Consider the following 14,453-nt stretch of genomic DNA (forward strand, 5'->3'; position numbering starts at 1 on the left):
TATGCTGGCATATAAAATATATCTTTCTCCACTCATAAATTTATACCTATTGTCTTTCCGTACAGAGGAGAGGGTAGTCTTTTCGGATCTCATTCTACTAGATTTGTAATGGAAAGTCATAGACTGAACCTTCCTGGTTGGAAAGGCAAGATTTGAATACACTGTAACCAGTCATTTTTATCTCTGATTTATTCCCAGGCATTTGAATAAAGAAAAACATGATGTTTCAAGCCCATCTGGACTCCTTGTTTCTCCTGACACTTTGTTTGGTAAGATAAGAGGGCGTTGTCTCTACTCACTAGAATGTTTTCTTATATCCTTTTACACCACTCCATGGAAACGACGGTTTTCAAAATTTAATTGATGTACAAGAAAGTCACCCTGCTTGCCCTTATGTGGTATTTTAGATAAAATGGTTATAAATCACATTCATAACTCTTTCCCACAACCAGTAGAGGTTCTTTTTTCCTCAGCTCTTAAAAGCCAACAACCCTTAACAGGCAAGGTTCAAAACAAATCTATTTGTTTAGATTTAGACCTTCATGTAGAGCTCAGAGAATCTGGAACGAAAAGTGTATTGGCCCATGTGCTTATCTATGCCCCTTGACAACTTGATAATTTTTTTTTAACTTTGACCATGAAAACTGACCAGTGAAGCTTTAAGAAAAGCATTGTCTCGATTTCAACTCTGTTCTGCTCTGTACTTTTCTTCCCATATATGGTTTGATCTTCTGGATCAGGAGTTTTCTGGTTGAATTGATCTTTAACTGTTTGGAAGGTCAACTCCATCAACTGACTGGTTTCTAGAGCTTGGACTGGAAGAAATCTAGTCCAGCCCTCAACTTGGTAAAGAGATCCAGCCTTCAACTTGGGTAGATTGGAAGGTGCCATCCCCATTTTGCCCATAAGGTTCTTGAAAGCCATAATAGGATTTGCCAAACTAAGCCAATAAGTTGTGGTATTGTGAAACAAATTTGTGGGAAGCGCTTGCTTTCTCCTGACAAGGAAGAGACTAGGCCCTCGCACCTCAAGTCTTACTTCCTTTCTTTATGGACCCCAAAATTACAACACCAAATTTCATGTGCCAGAGATCTCCCAAGAGTTCACCCAGTTCAAAAGAGTTCCCTAGCAAAATAGAATCAAACTTGTAAACCACAAAAATCTGTTTTCCAAAGAAGAAACGCTACAGCTCCCACTTTATGAACAGTGTGCGTTCTCACAGACTGGGCACTCAAGACTTGGTCGCCAGACTCTTCCTCCCTCCCACCTCTCTGTGCAAACATCTCCCTTTTCCTTTTCTTCTCTTCGCTCCCTTCCAGCTGACCTTTGCTATCTACATTATTATAGGCTGGTGGTGAAGTCAGACCTGGTTGCCAACTTGGCATTGCCACTTATTGATAAGAACTTGGGTGAGTTACTTAAGCTTTGGACCTTAGTTTTCTTCCCTGTGCAATGGGATGAAAAGTAGTACTTGCCTTGGAGGTTGTTAGAGCATTCAGATGAGATAAAGCATATACAAAGACCTTTGGATCAGAGATGTGTTCAGTGTAAGGTCTTAATAAGTGGTCGTTATTATTGTCACTAAAGTATCTTCAGTATTAGGTGCTTATGCCTACATGGGTGGAGTTCTGATACCGTGTGGTTACGTGTTGGGCTGTTAACCACAGTGTCAGCAGTTCAAAACCACCAGATCCTCCTCGGGAGAACATGGGGCTTTCTAATTCCATCGAGTTTCAGTCTTGGTCACTCCCCCGGGCAGGTCACTATGAGTTATTATTGACTCAATGACAGGGCGTTTGGATGGCATTGATGGCCTGGAAGGCTGTTTAGCAATGTGCTAAAACAATTGGGGCTTAGTGGCCATCAGAAGTAGGTTCCAGTCTTGCTGCAGCACTATCTGTGAGCATTTTCCCTTTGCTGTGGGGTTTCTCTGGAGATATTTCCCAGCTATTATTGTTACGCAGTACAGAAGGAAGGATGTGTACTAGGGGTGGTCCTTCTACTCACTGCCACAGAGGAGAGTCTCAAGTCAGCTCCCTCCCTTTTCTTTCACTTCTTTGTGCAAGAGGACAGGTGATATTCTGTCCAGCTCCTGCATAAACCCACCATCCTGATATTTCCCAAGTTTCCACCACTATTCTTCCAGGATTTGGCATTATCGCGTGATGACTCATACTGCACAAATGCACTTTGAAATCTTTACAGCTCAGGTCTCTTTGTTAAAGGGCAGGGAGAAAGATGTGTTGACCTGATATGAGAGCTCAACTTTGAACTCTACAGTTGAGACCATGATCCTCCAGTCATCACTCTTTCCTGAGAGGTGGGACAGTTATCTACATAGAAACAGGCAGGCTTGTTTGTGAAATTGACCTGCCTATTGGAGTTTCCTCTGGTATGAGAAATGGAAAAGCTGATATTTGCTGATGTAAGCAGAAGACTAATGAAAGTCCTGCCCTTCTCTTGAGCCAACCACGGTGGCACCCTGACCTCAGTTTTTGTGCCAGGCCCATGCTTTCCAGAATTAATGGGCTGAGAGAAGAGGTGAGAAAAATGTGGCAGAGAGGATAAGGTGCCAGAGGAAGATAAACTTAGAAATAAGGAGATGGGCTAGAGATTTTTGTGTTTCGGTTAAAATTGTTTTTAGCTACAAGCAATAGAAAGTCTGTCTGACTTATTGTTAGGGCCGTCCTGCCAGGTCTGACTCACAGAGACCCTATGAAAAACAGAACAAACATCGCTCAGGCCTGCACTTGCCTCACAATTGTTGCTGTGTTTCAGCCCTTCCACCAGCCCATCTCATGGGGGGGTCCCCCTTAGCTCTGACCTTCTACTTTACCAAGCACTGTGTTCCTCTCCAGAGACCGATCCCTCCTGATAACATGTCCAAAGTACGTAAAACAAGGCCTGGCATTTCTAAAGCCTATCCTAGCTGTACTTCTCCCAAGAGAGATTTGTTCACGGGTCTGGAATTCACGATATGTTTATTATTCCTTTCCCACACCATCATTTGAATGCATCCTTTGTTGATTCTTCCTTCTTTATTGTCCAGCTTTCACATGCGTGTAAGGAACTAGAGAAAGCCTCAATGCACCTTAGTCCTCAAAGTGACAGCTTTGATTTTTAACACATTGAAGAGTTGATTTTGCAGTTGATTTGCCCAACATGCTGTGTCATTTGATTTTTGACTACTTTTTCCATGAGCATTGGATGCAAACCCAAATAAGATAAATAATCGACAACTTCATTCTTTTCAGTTCAAATTAATAGAAGACTTATAGACTAAGAAAGACAATTGACAAGACTTACATTATAGAGACTTTCCATTAATATGTATTTTTCCTTTGTCTTTTTTTAAAAAAAAAAACATTTCAACTTCATTATTTTCCACATTTATCATGATGTTTGTTGGTCCAGTTGTGAAGAATTTTTTTCTTTACATCTAGGTGTAATCCATATCGACGTTTATTAGTTTGTGCTTCAAGTCCTCTGTGTTTTCATTAAACACGGTTGTGTCACCTGCATATTGCTGATTTCAGGTCAGCCTTTCTCCAACCCCGATGTCAAATTCTTCTTCATATAGCCCAGCTGCTTGGATTATTTGATGATCAGCTATAAACTAAAATTCTTGGTGAAAGGATATAAACCTGTCCTTGCCTGATTTTATATTTTCCCGTAATCCTTGTTCTGGTCTAGATACAGATTTGCCTGCGCCCAGTGAAGTGTTCTAGAATTTCTACTTTTTGTAATGGTATCCATAGTTTGTAATGACACACTCAGTTGAATGCCTTTGAATAGTCAATGAAACACAAATAAATGTATCTCTAGTACTTCTGCTTTCAATGAAGATTCATCTGCTATCAGAAAGAGTGTCCCTCATTCTGTGTTCTCTTTTGAGTCCAACTTGAATTTCTGGTAGTTCTTTGGCAATGCACTACTAAAACCATTTAAAAATTATCTTCAGCAAAATTTTAACTGCATGTGGTATTAATGACATTGTTTCCACAAGCTGTCGGGTCACCTTCCTTTGGGGGTCTGTCTCAGAGGGTCGTGGTAGGAGTTTATTTTTCTCAGATAGTAAAAAGCCAAGACAGTTTTAGCAGCTATGTGGTAGTCTCAGAGACTTTGACTTCCTCTATCTCTTGGTTCCACCATCTTTTTTTTCCTTCTTTTTTCTATTTTTGTGAGTGAGTCAGTGAGACAGTGAGTCAGTGAGACAGTGAGAGAGTGAGAGAGTGAGAGTGAGTGAGAGACAGTGAGTCAGTGAGAGTGAGTGAGAGACAGTAAGTCAGTGAGAGTCAGTGAGTCAGTGAGACAGTGAGAGAGTGAGTGTGAGTCAGTGAGTGAGAGAGACAGTGAGTGAGTGAGAGTAAGTCAGTGAGTGAGTGAGACAGTGAGTGAGTGAGACAGTGAGAGAGTGAGAGTGAGTCAGTGAGTGAGAGAGACAGCGAGTGAGTGAGTCAGTGAGTGAGAGAGACAGTGAGACAGTGAGAGAGTGAGAGTGAGTCAGTGAGTGAGTGAGATAGTGAGTGAGTGAGATAGTGAGAGAGTGAGAGTGAGGCAGTGAGTGAGTGAGACAGTGAGTGGTTCCACCATCTTTTGAGCTGGCTTGTCCCTGAGTGGTTTCATAGTAGCTGCCACAGCTGGAGACAAAGATTCATTGTCAGAGCAAAAAGAGAATGGGGGAAGGAAGATACCAGTTATATTTGTCTTTTTTTTTAAATCAGGAAACAACTAGACTAGAATCCTTTAGACTACTCCCCCATCCCACCCCGTTTTAAATCATTTTATTGGGGGCTCTAACAGCTCTTATAATATTCTATCCTCCAATTGTATCAAGCACATTTGTACATATGTTGCCATGCTCATTCTCTAAACATTTATTTTCTATTTGAGCCCTTGGCATCAGCTCTTCTCCCCACCCCACCCTGTTGTTGTTTTTTTTAACCACCTGGGACTGGGTCAGCTGACCATCCTTTTAGCTACAAAGAAGTCTGGGAAAGAGGCCATTGGTTCCTTAGCTTCTGTGGTGGAAGGAAGCAGGAGGAAAAAGATGTTGAATGGTAAATCCACATGATTTTGAGGGAGAGAAGACCAAATTTCAAAGTCCTCAGACTTGGGGAATACTTTGAAACTTTATAGAATTTACATTTTAACTTTACTTAAAATATGTATTGCTAATAATCCCAGTGATAAATCATCATTGTAGAAATGCTACAAATAAGGGGAGGGTGTGCGGTTATTGTGAACTCCTCACTTGGATCCCCATGTTAACAATTGGTTATAATATATATAATTCAACCTTTAGTTTTGTTATATATGTCTATAAATGTTGAATTAATATGCAGTCAGCATTCCAGATTTAAAGCTGATATTCACTGTTAATAGTTGCTTATTAAGTAAATAATATCATGCCAGAGAATATGTAAATATATGTACAAAATGGAGTAACAGTATACATAAGTTTTGAGCTCATTAGTATGAATAATATGGAGAATAATGCAATAAAAATAATATTTTAAATTATTTCTTTTTATGTCCCAACAATATTTATTTGGGTATCTGAGATGTTCCACATATTTCTCATAAAGTGGTAGACAGGGAAGATTAGATCCTAGTACACACAGAGGAACCCTGATAGAGTTAACAATTTTTAAAAATTTTTTTATTTTTTTTAGAGTTAACAATTAAGAACTTGGCTGGTAACTGAAAGTTTGGTGGTTCAAATCCATCTAGAAACTCATGGGAGAAAGACCTAGTGATCTGTTCCCTGAAAGATTACAGCTTGAACTCCCTGGGAGGAATTTTCACTCTGTCACATGGAGTCATATGAGTTGAAATAACAACAGTGCATATAGCAGAAGGTAGTAAGAAGCAGGTGAATAAATAAACATTAATTGGAAGTAACACTATGCAGGAAATGAATAAGACTTCAAACCAAACTTACTGCCATTGAGTCAATGCTGACTCATAGTGACCCCCTGTGGGTTTTCAATTCCCCTGTTTATGGGAATCGAAAGCCTAGTCTTTCTCTCATAGAACTGCTGGTGGTTTCAAACTGCCAACTATGCAGATCGCAGGCCAACTCTACACTACCGGGGCACCCAATAAGACCAGATGAAGAAAATACTTAGAAAGCGGGATCAAGGGACCACTCTCTGACAAAGCAATGTGTGAGCTCACACCTGGGACTAAAAAGAGTATTATTTGAAGAGTGACAGGAAGAACATTCCAGGGAGAGGAAGCAGCGGGTGCAAAGTCCCAGAGGCAGGAGTACGTACATTGGCAGACTTGAGGAACTGAAAGGAAGAGGGTGGGTACCTGGGAGGGTGACTTGTTCTGAGGGGGGTGGGGGGTGTTGGGCTGAGCACAGTGAGATATCAATGAAGGTTTAATGCAGCTCATGCTAGTATTAAATTTCTTCATGTGGTGATCACAGGCATAAAATCTAAATACTGTCCAAAATATTCTAGATAAATAAAAAGACACCCTGATCAAAAGAGGTAAAATATGAAACAGAATTTCAAATTCTCATGGAATCCATATGTTCAGGAGCCAATAAGACTGAAGGAAGCCACGAAATTGTGGCTCTGAGATAATCTTGGAGCCTTAAACCAAAAGCATTCCCTGAAGTCTTCTTCCAGTCCAACAAGGTAGCTGTTGTAGGTGCCATCAAGCTGAGTCTGATTCAAGAGACTTTAAGCACACCAGAACAAAACACTGCCTGGTTCTGTACCGTTCTCATGCTTGTTACCAGGCTGGAGTTCAATACTAAATGAATTGAACAGTGGCATCCATCTCATTGGGGGAGCTTCCCCCTTCTCAATGACCCTCTGTTGTATCAAGCATGACGTCCTCCAGGGACTGGCTCATCCTCAAAGGACCCTGGCTGTGCACCGGACTGCTAACCACAAGGCCAGCAATTCAAACCCATCCACTGCTCCGTGAGAGAAGAGGCCGCTATCCCCGCCTATAAAGATTTACAGCCATGGGAGCACTCGATAGGGCCGCTATGAATCAGACCTGACTCAGTGGTAATGGGGTTTGGGTTTTGATCCCTCCTGATAACATGTCCAGACACATACGACCATGTTTACCATCCTTGCTTCTAAGAAGGATTCTAGTTATACTTCTTCCAAGGTAGATTGGTTCATTTTCTTGTCAGTCCATGTATACTGAGTAGTCTTTACCAACAGCATGATTCCAATACACCAGTTCTTCATTATCCAGCTTTTGCATGTATATGAGGCAACTGAAAATAACATGACTCGCTTCTGGCACATGTTAGTCTTCAAAGTGATAGTTTGGCTTTTCGACACTTTAAAGTCTTGGAAGGAGCCCTGGTGCTGCAGTGGACTAAATGCTCGGTCTAACCACAAGGTCAGCTAGTTCAAACCCACTACATAGCTCTACGGGAGAAAGATGAGGCTGTCTTCTTCCCTAGATAGTTACAGTTGTGGACGCTCTAGGGAGCAGTCTTCTACTCTGACCCAGAGGGTTTCATAAGTTGGAGTCAGCTCAATGGCAGTGGATTTTGCAGTCTATTTGCCCAATGCAATGTGTCATTCAATTGTTTTTGGTCTGTTGCTTTTATGAGTGGTGATTGTGGATCTGGATTAAATGAGACCGGTGACAACGTCTACCTTCTTTGTTGATCAGGATGCTGCATGTTAGCTTACTCTTCCAGACTAGGTTTGGCTTTCAAGTTTAAGGTATTTGAATTTTAGAACCTTTATGGGACTATTGTTGAAAATAAACATCTTGTGCTTTCTCCAGCCCCTAAAAAGTATAAATCACAAATAAAATGATAATTCTTTTATGTTCTTCTTTTTTTTTTTTTTTCCTTTTTGTGTCAGTTCAAATTCAGATTCAACTTTGGTCAAAATTTTATGCTATAATTATGTGCCAAATATTGTATGTAACATATTTTCACACATGTTTCTTTTTCCCTCATAAATTTAATTGTCATTGAAGTAGCCATGAACTCCAGAGCACTGAGAACCTGCCATTAATCTCCTTATGAAAGAATGGGGGTGGTAGAAGATGTTCGAGAAAGCCAGCATAAAATCTGGTAGATGTTAGGGTGAAGGACGACCTTGTGGGAAAAGAGCACGCTTTTACTCAGTGCTGCATCAACCACTTGGATATTTTACTCTGGGTAATTACCTTAAACTCTCCAAACCTCATGAGTAACCCCACCCACTGCCATTCAGTTGATCCTGACTTAGACTGATGAACCCTAGAGCGCAGAGAAGAACTGCTCCCTAGGGTTTCAGAGTATAAATCTTCATGGGAACAGACAGTCTCATTTTTCTCCTGCTAGCGCAGCTGGTGGGTTCAAACCACTGACCTTAAGGTTAGTAGCCCAATACTTAAGACTCTGGGCTACCATGGTTCTCCTTCATTTGTAACCTGAAGAATCCTTGCTCAAAACAAGGTGGACGCTGGTGCAAATAGGCAGGAATGGATCTCATATTTGCTTAGGCTCTCCCGTATCAAAGTGATTTGTTCTGTGATTTGGATTGCTGTTCTCACGTAACCTCCTGAGCAATCTCTTTGTGGGAGATCCTCCGGGATATACTATTGGCTCCACAGATGGTGGAATCTCCCACGGGAGACAGATGGAGGTTGTTAAATGAGAAAAAGCCATGCAGAGCCCAGATCAAATCATCTTAACAGGAGAGCCTTAACATATTTCAGACCCATTTCAGCCGATTTGGGCAAGTATCCCCCTTGTTTTGGGCCACCATAGAACCCTATGTCTCATCTATCAGTTCTGAAAACCCTGGTACAAACACTAAGCCATATATACATCACAATAAATAATGACGTTAGTTTTCTCTCTCTTTCTTTTTTTACAGACAACTGGATATGGTCAAGAAGGGAAGTTTAGTGGACACCTGAAACCCATGGTATTTTCTATTTATGAAGGTCAAGAACCTTCCCAACTAATCTTCCAGGTAAGGGCCACCCTTAAACACTATTGACTCAATTCCACATGCTCTCTCTTGTGGACTTTGCTCCCTTATCTAGCTGGAAAGTAGGAAATAAAACAGAAGCATGGCATATCTCGCTATCAAGGATGATTGCAGAAGCTAAGTTAGAGAAATGAGTGGTCGGTATTGTAAGAAATTGAACCTAGCATCCTCAGACAGGATTTCCTTAATTTCCTCCTGTGCAGGGACCTTGATACTTACCTCTGCGCTGTCCAGCTTATTGCTTCTTACATTGCTTCACAATTTATAGGGGAAAAAACAAACAGCTTAATGATTAATAGTCTGCCAAGTTTATGTGCTGTGATATTTCATCTTCCTCTTTTTTTTTGACCATTTAGGAATTTTCGATTTTATGACTGTTATACACAATGCAATGCTGCTTATACTTCAAGCATATAGTTTGTTGTTTAAAAATATTTCTTTAGGGTAAATTTTATGGAATGCTTCTTATTATCAATGGCTACAGACATTTTTTGCCTCAAGTTATTTCCAAAACTATTGTGCGAACTTACATCTCCATGAACAGTATATGTGTTCTCTTATATCCTTAACATTGGCTGCGATTGTCATTTAAATTGTCGGTAAAAAATATATAAAAGAGTAACATGTCATTTTAATTTTTTTTATTATTAATGGTGCTGATTTATTTTTATGTCTGTTTTTGTGCCATTAGTCTATTTTTGTGATCTTAAAAGTATATAGTTTCTCATGAACAAACCAAGACCAATCCCAACGCCATTTAGTAGATTCTGTTTCAAAGAGAGCCTCTATAGGGTTTCCAAGCCTTTACAGCATCTTAGTGGGTTTGAACTGCTGACCTGTGGCTGATAGCGAGGGTCCCCATGAGTCAGAACTGACTCCATGGCAGTGAGATATTTTCTTTGTTTTTGAAAAGGAAATCAAGAGCTTATCATGTAGTGTCATCTCAAGTTGAAGCCACTTTTGAATTGTTTGCCTTAACATTAAAATGTCTTTTAATCTTGCCACACATTTTAGAATAATTAAATGACATTTTAAAAATCCTCGCAGTAAATCTGCCCTTAATATTTTGTAATTTCCATGGCTTTCTGATATTCACAGCTCCCAGCCAGAGTTTAACTAACTCCAGTTACAATTTAAAGCATCGATTGTTTTTAGTTAACGTATTGAGTTAAATTATACATTGTTTCTTAGAGAAAATGCAGTTTGAATGTTCATTAGTTCACTTGCCAGCAAACATAAAATATATCACTTTAAAAGGTGAGGGCTTTTAAATTTAGCTATTGTGCAAATGAAAACTTGAACCAAAATGGGTGAGTTTCTACAAATTCTACAACCTCATTTTTCTTAATCTTGTTACTGATTTTTCTCAGTTTACATCCATACCTCCTGCTGTGAATTTCCAACTAACTGGGGAGACAGATGGAATCTTTGAGATACAACCAAATGGATTTCTGTATTACACCAAAGCCCTGGACAGGGAAACAAGAGCTATTCACAAACTCCAGGTGAGTGGAGAGAGCGGCGACCTCCAGCCTCTCCGTGCCCCCCTTTGTCCTTGGAAACATCACTGGTACCTTCTCCCTTTGTGCAGAATTCTGTGACAGCTCTCCTAACTTGGACAGCGCACTCTGAAAATCTCTATGTACATTTTCCCCAACTTCAGAGAGGTGGGGCTCTGATGGCATAGTGGGCTACTAACAGCACGTTGGAATTGACTCTACAGGAATGGGATTAATGGGTTTTTAAAAAGTAGGTATCTATAACAAAAAGTTTGCACCTTAACCAATTTTTGAGTATATCATTCCGTGACATTAATGACGCTCACTGTGGTGGACTCTGTCACTTGTCTGTCAGTTTGTCATACTGCAGCGGCTTGTGTGCAGCTGTGATGCCAGCAGCTATGTTGCTTGCTGCTAGTTCAGCGAGGTCACCCAAAGTGAACAGGTTTCAGTACAGTTTCCGGATTAAGAAGAGTCTACGAAAAAAGACTAGGCTGTCCACATTTGAGGAATTACCCACTGAAAATATTTTTTAATCAGTTTTATTGGCATAGATTTCATATGCCATACAACTCAATAGTTCAGTCACATAAAGAAGAGTTGTACAATCACCACCACAAGCAATTTTAGAACCATTTCTTCTTTCTTGTACTCACTGTTATTAGCTCTCCCTTTCTCTCCCTTCTCTGCTGACATAGCCCCCAAGAAACCACGAATCCAGCAACTGCCTCTATGGATTTACCTACCCTGGATTTCATATACAGAAAAGCATACCAAATAAAGAAATAAATAAATAAATGAACACAGCAAATAAACCAGAGAAAAACCTCAAACAAAAAGAAAGCATAAAATATTAAAAATTAGAACACATTTTAAATCGTTCAGGGGAGATCAAATGATCAGGTACTAAATTTTAACATCGCTGCATCTGTAAGACTCTGTTTTCCAATGTACTCTGCATGGTAGGAGGCCACTCACAGCCCTGATCTGTGGTCAGAGGGACTCACGGGAGGCTTCATAAGGGTATTTCTCCTTCACATCAAAAAACTTCAAGACAAGTCTTTAAGACCCTAGAAACGATTCTTTCTGATAGCCAGACACCATCTAGTTTCTTCACCACACTTTGCTGTAGCACCTGAATCATCAGTGATCACTTCATGAGGGCCATGTCATAAACATGAATTGCTCCTAGATAGGGGTTAGAATGAAGTGAGAGCCCCAAATCCATTTGTATATGTATGGTTTACATATATGAGGTCATTACAAAATGACCTCATTGTCATTTTATGTTAGAGAGCACTATAAATCATCCTCCTGGGGCATAAGGTAATTCTATTGATAGTGACATTAATTTAGCCAAATGGTATAGAATTTAAAACACAGTTGAGAAAAGGACACTGTATAAGGGGATTACGAACCAAAATACTACATGAATTGTTGACTTGTGCAGATTAAACTCTTAGGTGATTGGACACTATTTATACAAACAATGGGGGGTGGTGAGAGGGCAAAACTTTCAATAATATCCATCTGCAACAGTAGAACCCCACAATCAAGGAGGGCATTACAATGTAAGTGTACTCTAGTCCCAGCCCACCATTCACTGGGCACCCTCAAGGCAAGAAATCTGAACCCAAGTCTAACAGCCTCCAGTTCTATCCCCTCGGGCTACCAGTCATCTGCTTTTTGCACAATAGGGAGTTTCAGCCTCAAGTCCAGGGCTCCAGATGAGTCTGAGATAAAGCCCAGTTCATTCAGTGAGGTTTCCATATCAAGTCCTTCTGATGTAACCTAAGGATGTGCACTCCAAAAGAACACAATCTAAAGTTCTAGGACTCTGTAGTACATAGTCTGAGTCACCAATGACTGGTAGGAACTAGCCCAAGAGTGTTAAATGCGGAGCGTATTACCAGGTATATTTCTCCCCTTGAGTTCTATATACGTATTGTGAAGGGTGGCCCCCCTCCACACACACAGGGAGGTTGCTTCTCCCCATTTTCCTATCAACAGAGGTGTACTCCCCATCTCCAAGACATGCAGGCCCCCCTGCCTTCATCTGGACTTGAATTTCCAGTACGGTTCGACTACCACTCTGGTAGGACTGTCTGTTGATTTGGGGTGACCTTAATGCAACTGTGTATGGCAGCAACTGAATTATCTTCTCCTTCTCCCCTACCTTGAATAACTGACCCAGTTGAGGGTCACTCTATCAAAGTGATTTTAAGATGTTCATATTGAATGGTGATATATTAGCCACTGAAGACTTTATGGATAGCACTGAAATATCATCAGACACTGAAAAACTCATGAAAAGAAGCAGAGATAGAACCAGAAGATGAGCCCCTTGGGTCAGAAGGTGCTAAAAATATAACTGAGGAAGGAGCTGCCTTCTCAAAGTAGAATCTTTCCTAATGAGGTGGATGGAGCAAAGGCTGCAGGAGGAAAGCCTTTGAGACCGTCATTTGTTGACGGGCCAGGACTCAAGAGGAGGAGAAACAGCGGTAAACATTAATCAGAACTTGGAATACAAAACAGAAACGTGGGTGAAGGGAGACAGCAGATGGTGTAAAATATGAAAATAAAAATAATTTATGAATCATCAGGGGTTCGGGAGGGAGGGAGGGTCGGGGAGGAAGGGGAAAAAAGAGGAGCTGAGACCAAGGGCTCAAGTAGAAAGAAAATGTTTGGGAAATGATGATGGCAATATATGTACGAATGTGTTTGATACAATTGATGTATGGATTGTTATAAGAGCTGTAAGAGTCCCCAATAAATGATTTATTAAAATTAAATGAATTTTAACAAATGAAATGGAGCCCATAAAGAACCATATTCTAGGCATTAGTGAACTGAAATCAATTGCATAGGTCGTTTTGAATCAGAAGGTCATGATTTATTATGTCTGGAACGACAGATTCAAGAGGAATGACATCTCATTCATTGTCATAAAGCACATGCTGTCTATGTGCATACCATTTCCAGAAGTAGCATACAAGCGAGCACCAATGGTACCGAAGGGAGAAGTTCAAGCTGCACTGAAAGCATTTGTCAAGTACAAGGTTCCAGAAATGGATGGAACGCCGATTGAAATGGGCTAAAACATAAGAAGAGTTGTGAGAACGGCACAGGATTGATTACAGCACTGCATTGACAGGGAACTACCAGAGGTCCCGGTCGGATTCATAAAGGGACGTGGAACCATGGGATATCATTGTGGGTGTCAGATGGATCTTGGCTGAAAGCAGATAAGACCAGGTAGAGATTTTCTGTGTTTTGCCCATGAGAAGGCATTTGACTGAGTGGATAACAAGTATGGAGAGCCTTGAAAAGCATGGGAAATCCAGAGCACTTCACTGGGCTCGTGGAGAACTTGTACATGAATCAAGAGACAGTTGTGCTGTTTTCTGTGTTTTTTCCATATTGGGGTTGATCTCTAATGTATTTTGTCATTGGGGGTAGCCCTCTTGAATTTTTGCTATACGTTCTTTTGGTTTTTGGTATGTGAAATCCAGGGTTGATGAGCCTATAGAGACAGCAAGTAGAGTAAAGGTTCTTGGGGGTAAAAGAGGGGAGGGAGGTAAAAGGGAGCTGATATCAACGAGTTCAAGAGGGAAATGTCGATTATGAAACTGATTGTGGTAGCAATTGTACATACTGATGGATGTGATTGAACTATGGAATTATATGATATTTGTATTAGTTCCCAATAAAGAATATTTTTTGGTGAAAAAAAAGAGAGACAGTTGTGCAAACAGAAAAAGGTTTAAAATCAGGAAAGTTGTGCAACAATAGGGCTGTATCCTTTCACCATATTCCTCAATCTGTATCCTGAACAAAAAGCTGGCTTATATGAAGAAAGATGTGACATCAGGATTGGAGGAAGGCTTATTAACAGCCCGTGATATGCAAATGACACAATCTTGCTCGCTGAAACTGAGGAGAACTTGAAACACTTACTGATGAAGATCAAGGATCCAAT

General features: G+C 40.5%; 1 protein-coding gene across 1 annotated transcript in view; it reads left to right on the plus strand.

The window, feature by feature from the left end:
- Positions 1–206: 206 nt before the first annotated feature.
- Positions 207–14,453, plus strand: part of CDH17 (cadherin 17) — a 56,886-nt gene continuing 42,639 nt past the window's right edge. The window contains exons 1-3 of the mRNA XM_004697715.2: positions 207–269; positions 8,859–8,957; positions 10,346–10,480. Coding sequence (XP_004697772.1) covers positions 219–269; positions 8,859–8,957; positions 10,346–10,480 — 285 coding nt within the window. The 5' untranslated portion in view covers positions 207–218. The remainder of the gene's footprint in view (positions 270–8,858; positions 8,958–10,345; positions 10,481–14,453) is intronic.

Source organism: Echinops telfairi, unplaced genomic scaffold (genome assembly GCF_000313985.2).
Source record: "Echinops telfairi isolate 266 unplaced genomic scaffold, ASM31398v2 ScPeMD7_1;HRSCAF=3_0, whole genome shotgun sequence".
In the NCBI taxonomy this organism is placed as follows: domain Eukaryota; kingdom Metazoa; phylum Chordata; class Mammalia; order Afrosoricida; family Tenrecidae; genus Echinops; species Echinops telfairi.